The 17,876-nt window shown below is 40.3% G+C and overlaps 2 protein-coding genes across 4 annotated transcripts in view; one reads left to right on the forward strand and one right to left on the reverse strand.

Moving 5' to 3' along the window:
- Nucleotides 1–1,448: 1,448 nt before the first annotated feature.
- Nucleotides 1,449–11,986, reverse strand: TFB2M (transcription factor B2, mitochondrial). The gene is made up of 8 exons (XM_074537279.1): nt 11,612–11,986; nt 10,727–10,815; nt 9,642–9,795; nt 9,083–9,231; nt 7,402–7,491; nt 5,106–5,168; nt 3,713–3,864; nt 1,449–2,398 (listed from the first exon to the last, which is right to left on the reverse strand). The coding sequence occupies exons 1-8, from the start codon at nt 11,907–11,909 to the stop codon at nt 2,206–2,208; spliced, it is 1,188 nt and encodes a 395-aa protein (XP_074393380.1). The 5' UTR covers nt 11,910–11,986; the 3' UTR covers nt 1,449–2,205.
- A 16-nt stretch (nt 11,987–12,002) lies between these two features.
- The window catches only part of CNST (consortin, connexin sorting protein), a 49,415-nt gene continuing 43,541 nt past the window's right edge, over nt 12,003–17,876 (forward strand). For 2 of the 3 annotated variants that reach the window (XM_074537278.1, XM_074537276.1), the window contains exons 1-3: nt 12,003–12,158; nt 13,832–13,928; nt 16,175–16,196. Coding sequence is in view for 1 of the 3 variants with exons in the window: in XM_074537276.1 (XP_074393377.1) it covers nt 13,926–13,928; nt 16,175–16,196 (25 nt within the window). In the remaining 2 variants the exon portion in view is untranslated. The remainder of the gene's footprint in view (nt 12,159–13,831; nt 13,929–16,174; nt 16,197–17,876) is intronic. The other variant, XM_074537277.1, reaches the window with a different exon arrangement.

The following is a 17,876-nucleotide window of genomic DNA, read 5'->3' on the forward strand; positions in this document are numbered from 1 at the left end:
TTTTGTAGCACTCTTCTTCTCATTGCTTACAGCTATGGCCTGGTAAAGTCAGGCTTGTTCCTAATCTTTGATAATTGGCCCAGCTGCAATTCCTTAGGGGTTAGATTACTTTGTACACTATCTTTGTTTTCTTATATTCTACCCCCCTACAAAAAATGGTAACAGAAATGTATTACAAGTCTTTATGTACAGTTTAAATTTTGAAAGTGAAGTGAAAGTTCAACATTATCTTACAAGAGCTAAAATCCTGCAACCGTAGGAATTACTGAGTGGAAAGCATAAATTAATCAAATATATAGACTTATTTAGTTTTCACTCCCTGTGTATTTATTCATATACAATAGTCATTTTCACATTTTCAATTTTTTCCATTAATACTAAAATCACTTTTATAATGGCAGGCATTTCTCTCTCCATTTCACATTTGTGATCAGGACTAAACATTCCTTACACTTAGCCTTAATGGTGCATTTCTGTTGAGTAGTAAATCTCATTTCAAGTCCCCAGTTATGCAATATTCCTTCCACTTACAGACTCCTGCTGTTAGTCTCTGCATTGGATCATTAAGTGCTGCTTTGCAACAGCATCAAAATAAAACAAATTTCTTTTTCTCAGTTCATGTTTGAAATGTTATCAGCACACAGTTGAAGAAATTTATTGAGACATTGGTGGTCTTACATTTCATGTATAGAATACTTCTCCCGGTATGTTGGAAGTGTAAGACATCTTGCTGCAACAAGAGCAAGGTGTTTTGGTTCAAGGTGGGGAGGGGGAATCAGCCCAAGAGACACAGCAGTCTTGTAGACCAGTAGATAAGAGAGTTACCATCTGATGAGACTGGAAAAGGTGGAATTGCTTCTGTAAATGCAAGGTTGCCGTTCACTGACAATTAACAATGACTATCTCTGAAATAGTCAGAGATGTAAGCAGAAAGGAAGCCTCAAATCTTGACAACCTGCACCAGAACACCAGCAAGGCTCTGATACAGACTGCAAATTAAGCCTAGCCTCAGCCTTTCCAGGAGTTTCATCATAGTACTACAAAAGCTCAGCAGCAGCCTCAAGAGGAAGCTGCAGCCTAGCTAGCAGAGTGAACTGAGGCTCTCAAAGTCACTTTGTCATCTGCAGCCACATGAATGCTTATCACATCTATACCTCACACTAACCTTAATAAATACAATTCCCTTTGCATTGTTTGGGGCACTACTGTTACCCACAGCCTGAAAATAGCTCAGCCTTCACCAAGATGGCATTTTATAAACTAGTGCTTTGCTAAAGAAATGTATTTTTTGCCACAGCTCTTTCCAGAGGGTACAATACCACCAGTACCACCTCTCAGCTTTGAGAAATTGATTGCCTTACAGAGTACTATAGCTAAAACCAGAATTTTAATAGCATATGGTTTTGAATAATTTTTTGGTACATGTATTACACGTTAAAAATATTGGCAAAGGTTTCAAATCAAAGGATTTTATTTTTTTAAAAATCATTTATACTGAATATTCTGATGACTTTCAGACCTAAATAATCCCCATACACATGTAGGTGTTTGTGTATTATATTACAAATGTGTTGCCCCTCGTATTTTCAAAAGAAATAACTGTTACAACTTTTCCTCAGGGAGATCACAATCTTTATTTTAAGCAACTCCCAGTTAATATTTTATCACTCTGTCATTACCTTGTCTTGTATTAACATACCACTATTCATTTATTAGCATTTATTGACTTTAGGCTGCAAATTCAGAAAAGCAGACAATGTTGCAGGCTCAGTGGTTGTAAAAACCTTTGTATTCTGTGAATCTGTCAAAAGGGCATCCAAATAATTAAGCATTAAAATAAAAACCAAACAAATAATAATTTGGTCAGGTAATTTTTTTCAAATGTTGTGAATACACAGCAACAGTGTAACAAAACATTGCATTTAAGTGGTACATCCAAAAGTAGCATGAGCTAATAAGCTCCTGCAAAAGTTGCAAAGCTTGTCCATTGCAGATAGGATTGTGTGCAGGCTTGTCCATTCCAGATAGGATTGTGGAAGATAACTGTGAATTCTTTACTTTCATCCTAAGTAGAAGGGCTCTTGTTAATTGCTAAATTTTTCCTGTTTGGACAGGAAGTCATCTAGCTAACAGTATCTCAGATTTTATTTAAATCACTTTTTATCAAAGTAATCTTCCAGAAGCAAAAGTGATCTTCCAAAAGCTTTAGATTAATAAGTTCATGGTCCTTGTACTTGTCAAGACTTCATCATGGAAGAAGGTCTCAGCAAACAAATGAGAGTTTTGCAAAGCCTCAAAAAGACGCTTATAGTCTTCTGGATACAAGTTATACATTGAAGCATTTCTGGGAATTTCTAGTGCTTTCAGTAATCTGTCACTATTGTCCAAGCTCCAGGAACTGAAACAAACAAACAAAATCATAATGGAGCATTTCTTTCCGTGAAAAATTAAAAAGCAAGAAACATTATCTGAAGGCCCACTTGACTCTTTCATAGCCTCTAGAAGAAGCTAACCTCTTCTTGCAACACACTTTCAATCCATGCTGCAAACAGGAAGAAGCCTCTGCTATTAAAACACATCAATAGCAAATAAAGCTCCCAGCACACACAGACAATACCAGACCACACAAACCTCATTACAGGATGGGCGCTCTCTCTCCCTCATCCACCCTAAATTCATAAGTCAGTAACAGGCATTACAGCCTAAAAAGGGTGCTTCCATGCTGGAGAAATTAAAGCCAAGGATGACTCAGTATAACATGAACCAGTGACTTACACCTCCCAGGTATTTTCTTCTACACCTAAACAAATGTATCCACCCTCCCTCCCATCTACATCTTTGCTATGAAAGCTATACTTTTATAAATGTGCACATACATTAACTATTTCTCAGACAGGAAAGAAGTGTATAAATACACAGAAGATGCATATTAGAAGCCTTCAACTTCCTGGCTGAAGGATCAAGTGGAGATGAGGTATATCACTGAGCTTTAAGAAAGAAATCCATTAAGGCTCTTTCCACTTGTCTTTCTAAGACAGCTACTGGAATTTAGTAGCTTATTTTTTCCCCCTTTCTGGAAATTACCTTCCATAACCTACTATCAGCAAATCAGAAGTATATTCATTATTTTCATCAGCAAGAAGTCAATGTTTTCCAGACTCTGAACATCTTTCATTTGTGGGAAACAGAAACCTACTGATCATAAAGAAACATGAATAGCTTGCATAATTGGTAAAGTCTAAAACCTAATTTTTTAATTAGATAACAGTCATTTGAGGACATCCCCATTCCACCTTCTATAACCTTCAGCTGTTTTCATTAGTGTAACTTTGATGTCTGTTGTAAGCTGAATCTCTTTCAGCTTTTAATTTCTGTACCTGCAAAACTCTTGGTGGCTGTATTATTGTATCTGTAAAGTAAGTGAAAACTTCTTACAGATACATGACCTAAGCTCCATTGGAGGTAGAGGAATTACTGCACATATATATTCTAAATGCTTTCCAACCTTCCTGACAGGAACAGTCCCCAAAATACTGTATAGCAGGTTGCATAATAAAATCTTCTATTCTACATGTTGATAATTAAAAATTAATTAATGAAGTTTTTTTTATAAGGTAGTATTTCATCTGCAAATAAACATTGCTTCGGGAAATATTCTAATATTTTCATATATTTCTTTGAAGTATAAAAATTGTAATTCTTTCTTACTTACTTTAATCTATCAGTAAGTTTAGACTTAGGTTTAGCAAAGGACTGTTTCACCATGAAAATAAAGGTAGATGCATTTGAGGGCTTCAAGCCTCCTGTAAATAGATTTTGCTGAGGAGTCAGTCGTACCAAACAGAAATGGTCATTTGGCAGCCGCTGCAAGAAAAACAGAGCAAGTCACTGAAAAAATCACTGTTTTAGACAGTATCTATCTTAAGCCAAGAGTTTCATCTTTGCCACCAGTAACATTTCTTATTAAAAGTCTTAACAAGATGACTTCATCGGAAGATGAGGCTTCACCTCCCTGTGCCTCAAAGAGAAAAGGAAACAGAAAACAAAAGGAACATACTATCACTTGGGGTTTATTTCTGTATTTTTAAACTGGACTTTCTTAGTTGAAATGAACAAAACAGGCTTGGTGTGATTTTGCAAACTATTGTATTCCCATACTATGCAAGGTATCAGACCTGCAAACTATTGTATTCCCATACTATGCAAGGTATCAGACCTGCCTTTTATATATAAAGACGGAATTATCAGAGTGTACACTAAGACACTATTGCAACATGAGGATTTCACAAAACTGGGACAAAGTGGAGTCTTCAAGGGAAATAAATGTATTTCTGTATTGGCAGCAACGGATATATTAGATCTGACACCTGTACTTCTGAAGTTGTCCTGGTACATCTTAGATAGCTCACCTTATGGGCCTCTCCACATGGCTAGTCAGCAACACAACCAAGCATCTAAGGCACATCCAGTCACTTATATAGTACAGAAGTATTGCAAACTACACTCAATTCAGCACCACAGCAGTTTTCTGGGGAGTGTGAAACTCAAAAATATTAAGTAAACATGCTTTCATATTATCTGAATTAAATAGGAATATTCCTTTATTATACAAAGGATCATCATTACTTTTCCAAAGGAGAGAAGTAAGTAACTTCACACAAAGTAGTTTTGCACTTCTCAAATTTAAATTTGGAGACTGGTGCTTTTCTACAATTAACTTGCACATGAAATTCATAATAGACATGTGAATAACTATTTTAACCAAAACCAGCAGCATACTGATTGTGTTATTGACTGTGGTAACACTTGTTTTGTTCAAGCAAGTAGATGTGACCATCAGTAACCTTCTCTGAAAAATACTTTACCTATTCATATTCCTTTATGCTGTTTACTCACTATATTTTTTCCATCTCGGACAATAAAGATACTAGTTTATTTCAGTTTCCAAGAAAATAGCAATTCTTCACTCCACTTTTGATGAATCTCTATGCTGCCCTAAATTTTAATTAGAACAATTCTTTAAAAACACATCTGTAAATGCTGCTATAAAGTTACTTTAACCTTTCATTAAAACTAGTTTAGAAAAACATATACAACAATCTTACCCCAGCTTTTGGTATGGCCAGTCCCCCATTTTTCAAATTGGTTGCAAATGAAGACCAAGGTTCCTATGGGAGGAAGCAAATGTATTATGTACTATGGAATTACAGTGTTTTGTTAGACTGGTATAGACTATTTCAGTTGGAAGGTACCTACAGTGATTATCTACGCCAATTGTCTGAGCAATTCAAGGCTGGCCAGGCTAAAGAATTTTATAAAGGGCATTGTCCAAATGTTCTCTTAAATGCTGACAGGCTTGGGGCATTGACCACCTCTCTGGGAAGCCTGTTACAGTGTTAAACCATCCTCTCCCTAAAGAAGCACTTGCTAATGCCAAGTCTAAACCTCCCCTGGCACAGCTTTGAACCATTTCCATGTATCCTGTCAGTGGATACCAGGGAGAAGAGCTCAGCACCTCCCTCTCCCCTTCCCCTCCTCAGGAAGCTGTGGAGAGCAGTGAGGTCACCCCTCAGCCTCCTTCGCTCCAAACAGGACAAGCCCAAAGCCCTCAATTGCTCCTCATGGGACATTCCTTCTGGACCTTTCACTGGTTTTGTTGCTGTCCTCTGGATGCACTCAAGGACTCTCACATCCTTCTTAAATTGTGGGGCCCAGAACTGCCCAGATGTTTAAGGTGAGGCTGCACCAACGCTGAACTCAGTGGACAATCAGCTTTCTTGCCCAGCTGATGGTGCTGTTTGAGGCACCCCAGGGTGCAGTTTGCCCTCCTGGCTGCCAGGGCACACCCTGCTGGCTCACACTGAGCTGCTGCCAGCAGCAGCCCCAGGTGAGCAGTGGCCAGCCAGGTGTAGCCCAAATCAGCCCTGTGAGCTCTGCCCTCAGTTCTCCACCCAGTGCACCCTGAACCTGCTCATCCCATAGCTGGACAGCTTCTCCAGAAAGGTGCTGTGAGGGGCAGTATCAAAAGACTTCCTAGAATCCAGAAAAACTGCAACCACCATTTTCCCTTCATCCACTGGGCAGGTGACCTTATCATAGGATAAGGACTTATCATAGGAGGGTGTCAAATGGGTTAAACAAGACTTTCCCTTGTGAACCCATATTAACTGTGCCTGATGAGTGCATTATTCTTCAAATGCCTTTCAGCAGTACCCAGCAGACTCTGGTACTCCAGAATGGTTGCAGGTGCTGAGGTTTGACAAACAAGTCTGTAGTTCACTGGGTCTTCCCTCATGTTGTTCTTTGTAGGAGGATGTGGAATAACACTGGCCTGCTTCAGTCAGGACCTCCCCAGCCTCCCAAGACCTTTGATACCTGATCAGGAGAGGTCCTCAGCACTCTGGGGTGAATTCCACCAGGCCCCAAGGACCTGAGAACATTCAGCTGATACAGCTGGTCCCTTACAGTTTCAGCCTCCACAAATGGAAAGTCACAGTTCCCACACTCATGGTCCTTTTGCTCAGGGGTCCAGGCAGCCCAAGGCTTGTCAGTATTATTAAAGACTGACAAAAAAGAGACATCAAATGCTTCCACTTCTACCTTATCCCTGTTAGTCAGGTGACCTCCTTCAAAAAGTACTATTCTTCAACTTCTTAATATTTACCTTCATGTATACCTTGTAGTATAAGGTATTTGGAAGACAATGGGCAGTGAAACCTTATTTTAGATTAGCAAAACATTTAAACTAGGACAGTAGGTTCCTAGAAAAATGGAGCACAAAGATAAATCTGAAAAGCATTAACTAACTGAAAGTTGATGGCCATGTGCGCATGGGGAACTGGGGGGACCACATAAAAAAAAACTTTTAAAACTAAACCACAGCATGTTTCACAAGGGAAGAAGGCACTGACTAGTAGGAGAAGCAGGTATGCTTGGAACATTAAAGGACCAAGACTCAAAAAAATTTCTACTGAACACAGCTTAGGAAGTCAAAAGCATATATGATGGCGAAATTCGGAGGATATAACAAAGAGCAGACTATGACAAATTGGAAAAAACAGAATTCTAGTTTCACACAACCATTAGCAAAATGGAAGAGGTTTATCTGGTGTGAAAACATCTTTTTTTATCTACTAGAATCTGAGAATAAATGTTTTTGAATACAATGGCTTGCAGTGAAAACACTGATATCATAGTGAATGACAATGTTGCTTAATTGAAAGAGTTTTACACAAAACATGACTGGTTTAGCTTTTTACAAAAGTTTTCAACAGTTCTCCAACTCATTTAAACATCAAATTAGCTTCCAATTAGTTTGCAATAGTAAACCACTATAAACCCTTTTGTAAATGCATGTCCATACTTAGCTTTAGGCCTTATCAGCTGGTACAAAACTCTTACCTTATGCAGTAGTTCAATCTCATACCCTAGTTGTGCAAGTACAGTAAGTGCTTGATAAATCTTTGACTTCCCAGGCTTTGCTGTTAATACCTAAAAAAATGGCAAAGAACAAGCATTTTTATTGCAAGAACTAAGACTGTCTTATCTAAGCAAAATCCACACATATATATAAAAGAGTAAGAAATTCAGTTAAGTCGAAAATTCCAAGGTGAAGTTACATTAGGCCTCTAATACGTGCTTTGTGCTATTTTAATAGATCTTGTCAGAAGACAGGGCTAGAAGATGTAATATTTGAAGTATTTTTTCACAGCAGTTATTTGGATAACTGAACTATGTATGACTCTCCAGCATAATCTTTCTGGTTCCTTTTAAGGCAGAGAAGTTTCACACAGAAGAGAAATAAAGATAAGATGTCATATGAAAACTGTAACTTTGGCAGAGTTATCAGTTTGCACTGATAAGATAAAATTCCCAAGAAGACACACAAAGCAGAGTAAGTGAAACATCAGGTGACCACACTGAACATTAAGCAACTTGCAGAGTCATCATCCTGATCAATGTTACAAATCAAACAACTATCAGGGCAAGGAAAAAAGAAAAGCTTGTGATTATTCTCAAAAAGGGCAAGGAAAGAAATAAATTGTAGCAGGGAGATTTAACTTTGTGTAGTAGATTAACACAGCCTTGTCATATAATGAAAAACAAGAACAACCAGCAAAAAGGAGTAAACAATGTCTAGTTAAAGAAGGTTCCAATAGCTTTTACTACACACCTCTTATGTAACAGAGTTCACATTATAACCAGAAAAGTTAATTAAAAAAAAAAAGAAACAGGGACTAGCTTAAATGAATAGGCTGCCCTGTATTTAGTAAAACATCTGACCATTAAAACATACCATACAAGTGGGTATTTCAGTGGTCTCCAAACTGTCATTTCACAGAAGAATATACTTGAGACATTTTTTTCAATGGGGCGTTAGATACAACACTGGTTGTGGAAGGACAAGGACCTGGAAGTCCTTGTCTACTTCAAGTAATTAAAGGTTTATGACTCTGTAGAAACCTCCCAGTCTCATGGTGGCAAGGGGGGGGAGAGAAAAAGATGTCATCCTTGAAGTATAAGTACTGTTCTAGAGCCTTTGCACAGCATTAATTAGGAATATGCAATCCAGAAAAGGCTCTACACCTTAGTTGACAGAGCTTTAATAAAAAGGAGTGTAAATCATTATATATTGCCTATATTACTTTCAGTACTGCATACAAAACAACTCAAGAGGAAAAGTGCATCTCACTGTATTGGTATTTAGTGACTTTATTTGTGTTTTTGTGTTTTGAATTCAGTCTTCGTTAACTACTGCCTGCAACTAGTAAACAAGCTTTTTGCGAAAGCATGGCACAGAATTTAATCACCTCACAATTTACAATGGAAAGCAGCTATGCTGCTGCTGCATATACTTCTCAAGGACCAGTCTCCACAGTTTTAAGATCTGCAGTTAAATGACAACAGGATGTTTCTTAATAGTGCTATCACAGCATAAAGCAAACAAGTAGGAAACTGACAATACTTAAAAATTCTGGTAGAAAAGAAATTCACTAGCAAAAACATTCAGTACACAATATAAATGGGTTTGTGTTCTGTGAAGCATCACACCTTCATTACCTGTAAAATGCCTTGCACATACCGTATACTCTTTTTCACTTATGAAGAGGTTGAGTTCCACTCTCCCGTATCTGTATATGGAACTGCATTCATACATGGCAAAAAGAAGTCTCCAAAGTCTGTTTCTTTCCAACTGTTGTGGCACGATTCCAAAAACTTTCAAAGGTACATCTGTTTCCCACAATAGCAAAACTATCTTTAAAATTTTGCAGTATGTATTAGACAATCTCATTAACTCTAATGTCTAAACTACAAAAACTAAGAGAAGAACACCTATGAATTCATGTTGTTCAAGAATGAATACAGTTCAAGCCTTAGTCAAAAGCTTAGTCAAAGCTAAGCCCAGTTTGCATTAGACAAAAACTTTAAATTACAAGAAAATGATCTGATATTGCCATGGGGTGGGAGGGGTGGCTCTGAAGCTATCATGATTCTTAAGCAAAGCTGAAATATAGAAAACAGCATCTAATAATCCAGAATGTGTATTAAAGAAAACATATATCTCAAGCAAATCCCAAAGTTTTTGGTGCCTATGCACCCCTCAAACACACTTTGTAACATGTGGGATCATAAACATATACCTGCCCTCCAAGGAACTGCTGCTACACCCAGGGTTTTAAAAAGTTTTTCAGAAGACACAGCAGGTGGTTTCAAAGCTCCCTTCGCCATAGGATCCATTCTGAAGAAGTCACCATGAATCACCTTTAACCGCCCATCCAGGCTACTCTCTAGGGACTGAATAAAAATAACTTTAGTTGAAGAAATATGGATACGGTAACTGGTTTTGCAAAACACCCAACCCAAACAAAAAATGCATTCAAGCACTACCTAAAATTGTTACCCAGTCAACAGGAGTCAAACCTCAGAGCTGCTTCTTACAGATGACAAAAAGAACAGCTTCTTTCTTTCAGCACATAAAAATAATTGCCCCCTTCACTGGGAAAGGCATTTTGACATTTTTTGTGCTGTTCAACTTGAGCTTTAAACCACATTCTTAAATTTGTAAGATGTGTTGCAATGTTTTTAAAAAACCACACAAACTATTAAACGAAGGAAATCACTCCTTTTAACAATTTGAAATTTGAATTCTTCATATCTGTGGAGAGGATACCTTTTATATACATTTTAAATCAGGTGAGAGTCATGGATTCCAAACCAGCACTGTACTGCAAACCTTCTAGAGCAACTTCTGCAGCTCTGTGTCTGACCCCCTCTGAATCCATGCAGAGCCCAGGTGAGCAGCAGAGGACAACACATGTCTCAATTGTAGGAAAACAGATTCAATAAAACTGTGAGATAATCAGAATAACTAAGAATATTTTTACAGACTTTTTACAGCTTCATACAGAAGTCTTGCTTAAACATAAACATCTACAATGACTCCAATCAATTTCAAATTTATGTATGAAATTTCATTTATGCATAGAAAGACTGTGTATGAACTTAAATTCCTACATGCACAAAATGCCAAATTAATTTAAAAACATTCTGTGTTTATGATGTACAATGCCAAACTATATACTGTTTGTTATTAGGCATTATGTCAGATGTTGCAAGTAACAACCACTGTCCAATTCCTTTTTGATCCAACAATTACACAACAATTTAAGCTCTCATTTTCCCTTTAATTTTGTTTTAGACATATGTAACTGAATCAAAAGTATACCTGTAAGTCTGTAAGAAAATCTGAGTTACTTTCCAGAGCTACCACTCTAAAACCTGCATCAAGCAGAGATTGAGTCAAAATCCCAGGACCTGAAGTAGGAAAATAAAGAAAATACATTAAAAAAAATTAGGATCACGTTTTTGATTCTAAGTGAATACCTTTAGTGATTTTCCCAAGACAACACTTGGCACAGATCACCTTCAACAGGAGATAGCTTTTGTTTGTTAAACACACCTCAAAACAAGAGTTAGAGAAATTATTTACAGGCAGCCTGCTCGATATTTCTATTACACTGAGCATAGTGTTACAATTAGATATTATAACTGAAGATAACGTTTCGAATATTTCAATTACTTTTTCTTCTGCCAACTGAAATATACTGTGAAACCTTACTCATATTATCTTTAAAAAACATTCTGCAGAAATATAAACAAAAAAAACCCTCAAACCATTAGGTAACTGCAGAGGATCTGCCATAGCCCATAATCCTGGGTGTGCTTTTACTAATAAAATTGGCCCACAAGACCACAGCAGTACCTGACAGAAAATGCCGTCTCTGCTCACTCTACAGCAAAGTTTTAACACTGTGACTCAGGCCTCCAGACTGCGCCCTCACTCATCCCCCAAGCCCTGCATAAATGTACCCCCAGGCGCACCCCGGGGCCCGCACCCACATGTCCCGGGAAGGTGCCGGCTGCGGGTCCGGGACATTCCCCGCCCGGGATTCCAGCCGGGACGTCCCGGACCGCAGCTGCCACCCCCGCCCGAGATGCCGGGCGAGGCTCAGCCCCAGCCGGTTCCCTCAGCGGGGCCGGGCTGGTGGCAGGGCCGGTGCCGAGGGCGGCAGCTCGCACTGACCCCCCCAAGGTCACTGGGGCAGCTCACCGGGCGCGAATTCGAGCAGCAGGGGCTGGGGGCCGGGGCCGGCTCCGCCCTGCAGGCAGCGCCGCACGGTGCGCGCCAGCTGCGGGCAGGCGATGAAGCGGCGGACCACGAGGCTGCTCCGCTGCTCCTTACGCACGAGCCGCTTCTCCTTCGCCGGCTCCGCTACCCGCAGGGACGGGTAGTGCCGCCCCGCCGTCACCCAGCACGGCGGCAGCCCGCAGAGCAGCGGCCGCAGCAGCCCCGCTGCCAGGAGGCGGCCGCAGCCCCCGGCGCCCAGCGGGGCCCGGCCCGCCAGCATCGCCGCGCCGCCCGCGCCACGCTCCCCGCTCCGGGTGCGTGATCGCCGCGGCAACCGGGGCGTCACTTCCTCCTGTGCCCGGCCTTCCAGCGCGCTTCCGCTCCGCCGGCGGAGCGCTCCCCGCCCGCCGCCCGCCCTCTCTGTGGTGCCCGCCCCGCACCGCCGGCAGCCTGCGGCAGCACCAGCCCCCGCGCCTCCACGCCATGCCGGCTGGCGGGTCCCGGCCGCCCGAGCCGCCGCGGAGCTGAGGTGAGCTGACAGCGGCTTCTCCGCAGGGGAAGGAGGAAGGGAAGATGCGATGCTTCCCCGGTGCCGCGCACCGCCGCCGCCTTCTGCTTGTGTCGGCCGCCGCCGGGCGCTCCGGGGCGGGCTGGGGCCGCCGGGCGGGCGGCGGGAAGGAGCCGGTGCCGGGCGGGCTGGGCCGGGCCGGGCAGGCGGCGGTGCCGCGGCTCCCGGGCCCGGCGCGGTGCCCCCCGAGCGGAGCTGGGCAGGGCTGGGCACGGGAGGGGGTCGGGCCGGCGGCAGCGCTGTGCCGGGCGCCCGTGGAGCGATGTGTGCGCTCCGTGTGTCGGTGGAGTCCCAGGAGCTACGTATTTAGTTTGAGGTTTGCCTGGGTGTTTCGCGGGAGTCTTTGATCTCTGCGTCTGCAGCTAAATATTCACTTCGGGACTCGGTTGTTTGTGTCGCCCTGCCGCTGTCAGCAGGTGCAGGATCCTGCTCCGGCCGATCTCCGGCATCGCTCCTTGCCGGCTTCTCTCTGCTCCATACCTTGTTGTAATTACGGTTTAGGCGAAACCTGTCATTTTCGATAGCAGTGACGTTGTCCTTTCGGCAACGTCCCCAATGCCTGAACGAGAAATAACTTTAGGATCACCTTCAAGACGTTGTCAAGTTTTGCCAAACTGGAGTTCATCCTTCAGGGATGCTGTGCCAAAACCTGTCAGTGGCAGGACAGTGGCCGCAGTGTGATGGGGGAGGGGAGAGAGAATCCTTCCATCCTCCCTGCTCCCTGTCTCGTTTGTGCAGAAGGCAAGAGAGATCTGGCAATAGCAGCGTACGCCTGGTCTTCAAATTAATGGCTCAGAAGCAGACTTTCTGTATGATTTCCTGCAAATTGGTTAATTTCATGTATCTTGTTTCTCTGCATGTGGATTGAGAAATTGACACTTCCTTACTTACTAGACAAAGTCGTTTTGTTTGGTATATCACTCAAAAACAGAAATTGGGATAGAAAATTGTGCCTTTGTTGTTGTGTTTTGGGGGGCACCTACACGTGGCATGAAGAGCGGCTGGGCTGAATTTAGAAAAATGCCTTAGCAAATGCAGCAGTCCTTCAACTCTGCAATTTATTTTTAAATACTCAGCTTTTTTATACTGAGTGCTGTAATAGTTTTCCCTGTGCCTTAAGGGAAATGGACAGACTGTTCTGCTGGATGATGGGATAGACCTCAATCCATTTTTAAACTGGACTTTATGTTTTAATAGCTTTTTCCCTGTCTTACTAATTAGTCTGATAATTCAGTAATTTGTAGGACTTTTAGAACATCAATCAGAACTTGGTTTTCTTAGAGCAAGTGTCTAGTAATGTCCTAATTCAGCATTCCTTGTCAAAATTTATTGACAGCTATGGCTACAGAAAAGTTAGCTATAGTTTTAAGCTCAATTAATGAATTTTGGATGTTTTTGTTGTCAGTTGGAGGACTCAGGAGTGTTAAAGTCATCTTTGAATGGGCTGTTCAGAGCAACTGAGATTATTCAAATGAGTGTTTGCTAATAAAAGCCAAATGCCCTGACAAGTCTTCATACGCTACAAATTATACACTTTTCTTCACAACTTTATTTATTTTAGCTTAGTACTTGCCTGGATGAACCACATGTCTCTGTGGGCTAAACTCATGGTTTGATTTTCTTCCCCCTGCTAGAACTGCTAGATATATGCTGAATCTTTCATGCATAAAGGACTACCTCTTTATGACCTGGTCATTATCTTTGACAAACTGATGAAACCATAGGAAAATGGTAAGTTTTTAACTTTTTTTAAAATTGATTTAGAAATTACAATGTAGAAAATTGTTTAATATATTGAAGTGTATCACAGGAAGACTTGAACAGTTATTTTTACATTATGGTTGATTGAGATACATGTTTTCTAGTTTAATCCAGCTATCACCACATGCAAATATTTGAATTTACAGTCTTACCACATACAGCCTTATGCCTTTGTAATTTATGTGCATTGTTGAGTGCTCTGGAATTGTTTCCTTCTAATTATTGTTTCCTGAAATAAATCAGAGGGAATCAAGAGGGTTACCTGTTCTATTGGATTCCAGTCTATGCTTGAACCAAAAGCGCTCATTAGTTGTATGGGTCAAAAGGAGAGTAAAGAGATCTGATTTTTTTTTCAATGGTTCTAAATGTCTTTTGCATTTACCTTTATTTGGCTCAATTTAAAGCTTATTTTTCTTAGTATTATTTTGCTATGTTGTAACCACTTAGCCATAGTAAATATTGGCAGTCGTTTCTAAGTAAGGGTGAAAATTGCAGAAGTACCTGGATCTTGATCTCAATTTTTCAAACTCTTATGCCCATGCTTCATTTTAAGTACAAATTTGGCAGAATTTCTATCTTCCACAAAAACAACCTAATGAGTATGTCAATGGAAATTTGCATGATGGTATTTTTTCCTTGTCCTCCTAGTGGATACTTAGTGTTCTCTAAGGACTCAGAATACAGATTAAGTTTGAAAGGTTTACATGTTACCAAATACCACCTCTAATGTGACTTTTTCTAAAAGCTTTCAACAGAAATGAAAGAAACTCTTACAATAGAGCTGAAAGAATCACTTAAGCCTATTTGCTTCAGTAATGTGAAAATAAAATAATCTGCTACATGCTTGAGTTGACAGAAATGTCTCTGCTTTGCTGAGATGCAGGATGCTGCAGAATTCATTTATTTTGTTAAGCATACTTGAATAATTTTGTTGTAATGCTTGGTTGGTGACCAAGAAAAATAGTAGAAGGAGTGGTAAGAGATTTTTTCAAAAGTGCTCTAAGCACTGCACACTCAGGAAAAGAGTCTCTAGGAAGAATTACTTTTTAAAAACCTATCAGAGAGTAGCCTCATTCTTTTGTCATATTTTCTTGCCATTGCTGTCCCCCGCTCCAAGCCCATATATGCACAAAGGAAATCTCCCAAGAACTGAAGTAGCATTTAAGCCAATGCCACAATCTGGTTTGAGATCCAGTGAGTTTGCAGCCTGTGGGTTGTGTTGGACATCTTCCTTTGAAGTGAAATCTGCCGTTATAAGGAGGTCAGGCAGTTTTGTATTTAGAGTTGTTACGGTCTATAAACCTTAACTTACTGCTTTCCTACGTGTCCTCTGTTGACAATTAGAAATGGCTTGACATTTGGATGGGGGACAGTAGCTAGGGAGTGGGGGCAGTTTTGCAGTTTGGCCAAGCTATTAGTAGCAAGGGAAATTAGAATCCAAGGTTCCTTGGACACTCGCCTGCTCCATGTGACAATGTAGATTCCAGCCCAGTGCTGAAAACCTGATTAATAGGAAGTTGCTGTCCATTAAAAGTCTGTTAGATCAATTGCGCAGATCACTGGAGAGTGGCTGCCTGGGTACCAATTAAGTGAAAAACTATCAAGTCAGTTCTCATTTGAGATAGTTTCTAAGCACTAGGTGTGAAGTCATGTATGCTAGAATAAGGTTATTTGAATAAAAAAGTTAAACCACTCCTTTGCTATTTTTCTTATGTAATACCATGCTGTTTAATAGGAAAGCTTTTTCATACCAGGTGCAGATTGACTTTGCAGCCTTACAAACACTGCAGCAAAGTTCACAGCTGACAAAAGAACCATTCAGAACAAAAGTAAACATTTTTGAAATTATCTGGTGCCTTGAATTCTGTCCCTGTTGATGCTAACAACAGTGTCCATGTTTTATTTCCCTTCTAATGAGCACTAAGCAATATTTTTGACATTTTTAGTGGAGGGGTGAAGGGTTTTGTAGTGTGAAGATGGTTGCGTAAGCTGTGTATTATAAGGCGTTTTGGCAGGGTTACAAATTTCTCACTCTGTACTTTGTCTGTGTGTACAGAGAATCTCAGTCCCTAGGGCTATCAATCTGGCATCTTTCATCAGCACTAAATTTACTGCAAATATTTTTTGTGTGCATGCAAAAAAGAAAAGCTCTATTAAACCTTTGTGGGGAGGAGCGAAAACACTCAATAGATGCTTTTTCTGTTTATTTCTCTCAGAATTTCTCTTCGTTGAATTCTGGTGAGCATGTTCTGCTGACTTAAATTCACTCAGTATGTGTTTGTGTGTCTATCTCATCATAAGTCTTTATCCAGAAGGCTTTTGAAAAGTTGCCTTGCTCGTGAGCCTGTTGCACCAAAGGTTTTTTTACTTGTCTTTTTCTTATTAATCTACTTACAATATAACTGTGGTGTCTTTGAAACAGTCTGGCTAACTGATAAGGAAAGTGAAATGCTGCTAGTGCCAGAGATTCCTGTAGACAAATTTTGCTGTGTTGTGTGCTTGCTTTTTAGGAACAGAGCTGCTTAGCATGAGTGTGAAGTTTTTTCCACTGCTGTTCCATTACGCTGCTCCACCTGTCCCAAGTGAATTGCTAATGTGTGGCCTTAGAATGTGAGCTTTAGCACTGCTTTTCCCTGCCCATGCCAATGATTTTCTTGGGTTTTTTGTTTGGAACATTAATGTTACACTGGAAGGCAAGTTCAGATTAATTCAGAATAACTTTAAAAAAAGAAAGAACCTAGAACTAATCATGGTATTCATTTTATCTTGGTAAAATGAGCATGTTAGGAAGATTTTTAAGTTCACTTGATGAATGTGTTACTGAAATAATGCGGAAATTCATAATGTACATTTTGGAGGTTCTTTCTTAGTGGTTGCAACTTGGAATTTTGTGTGCTTTTAGCCTCTGAGTGAGGGCATGATGATCTTATCACTTCAGACCAGAATTTCATCTGGACCTGGATTACAGTTCAGGTGTTGTTCATTCTGTTTTTACAGTTCTGCTGTTGACCCAGTTTGGCAAAATAAACAAATCTGGTTGCATCTTGTCCTGAAATTACACATTTGTCAGTTGTTCAGTAATATTTTGGCATTTTCACTGACTCATGTCTTTATTTTATAAAGTGACGTACACCATGCAGAGCTTACACATTTGATCCTGGGAAGATTGCATCTTAGCAAGAGTTGGCATATAAAATTACTCTTTATCCAATATTGTTTTGGGAGCTGCTTAGTTTCTTACCTGGATTTCTCTTTTTATCCTGGAAGACTGTTGAAGTCTGCTATGTTAACACTGAAATATAATGTCATTAACACATGGAGAAATAATAGTCATTCAGTTTCTCTATGGGCTGTTACAGTTCTTCTGTCGTGGAATCATTGAAACAATCTCACTTTGGGTTTTAAGTGAAATTAGTTTTTACCACTTTACAGTACTGAGTTTTTGTTAATGTTTGTGGTGGTGGGGATTTTCTAATGGAAAGCTCTTTTTTAAATAGAAATTACTTAAAGTGACCTTGATCATAGTTTTTTGAAAAGCTGATCTGAAACAAATTAGATCTCTGTTTACAGGCTCAGGTATTGCAAGCATTCAAATTCTGGAAGGAGAAACTGGTAACTGTGTTCTTCAGAAAAGCTCCCTAAGATCTATTAGTCAAAACTATGTGTAAATTGTTGGAGACAGCTCATATAGCCAATATCTGCTTACACAATTAGAGTTGAAATGAATTTACCATAACAACTTCCTGTTGAAAGGGGGAGAGTTGAGACAGCACTCAAGGGTAAATTCACCACTGGGGTTAAGTAGTCGCAGCTTCATTAACTTCAGTCCAGTTACACCAGTGATTAATTTTTTGGGGGCTCTGATTTGCTTAACATAGGTCTCTTACAGCTCATACATGATTAAGTTCTTGCTCATGC

This window comes from Zonotrichia albicollis, chromosome 3 (assembly GCF_047830755.1).
Source record: "Zonotrichia albicollis isolate bZonAlb1 chromosome 3, bZonAlb1.hap1, whole genome shotgun sequence".
In the NCBI taxonomy this organism is placed as follows: Eukaryota; Metazoa; Chordata; class Aves; order Passeriformes; family Passerellidae; genus Zonotrichia; species Zonotrichia albicollis.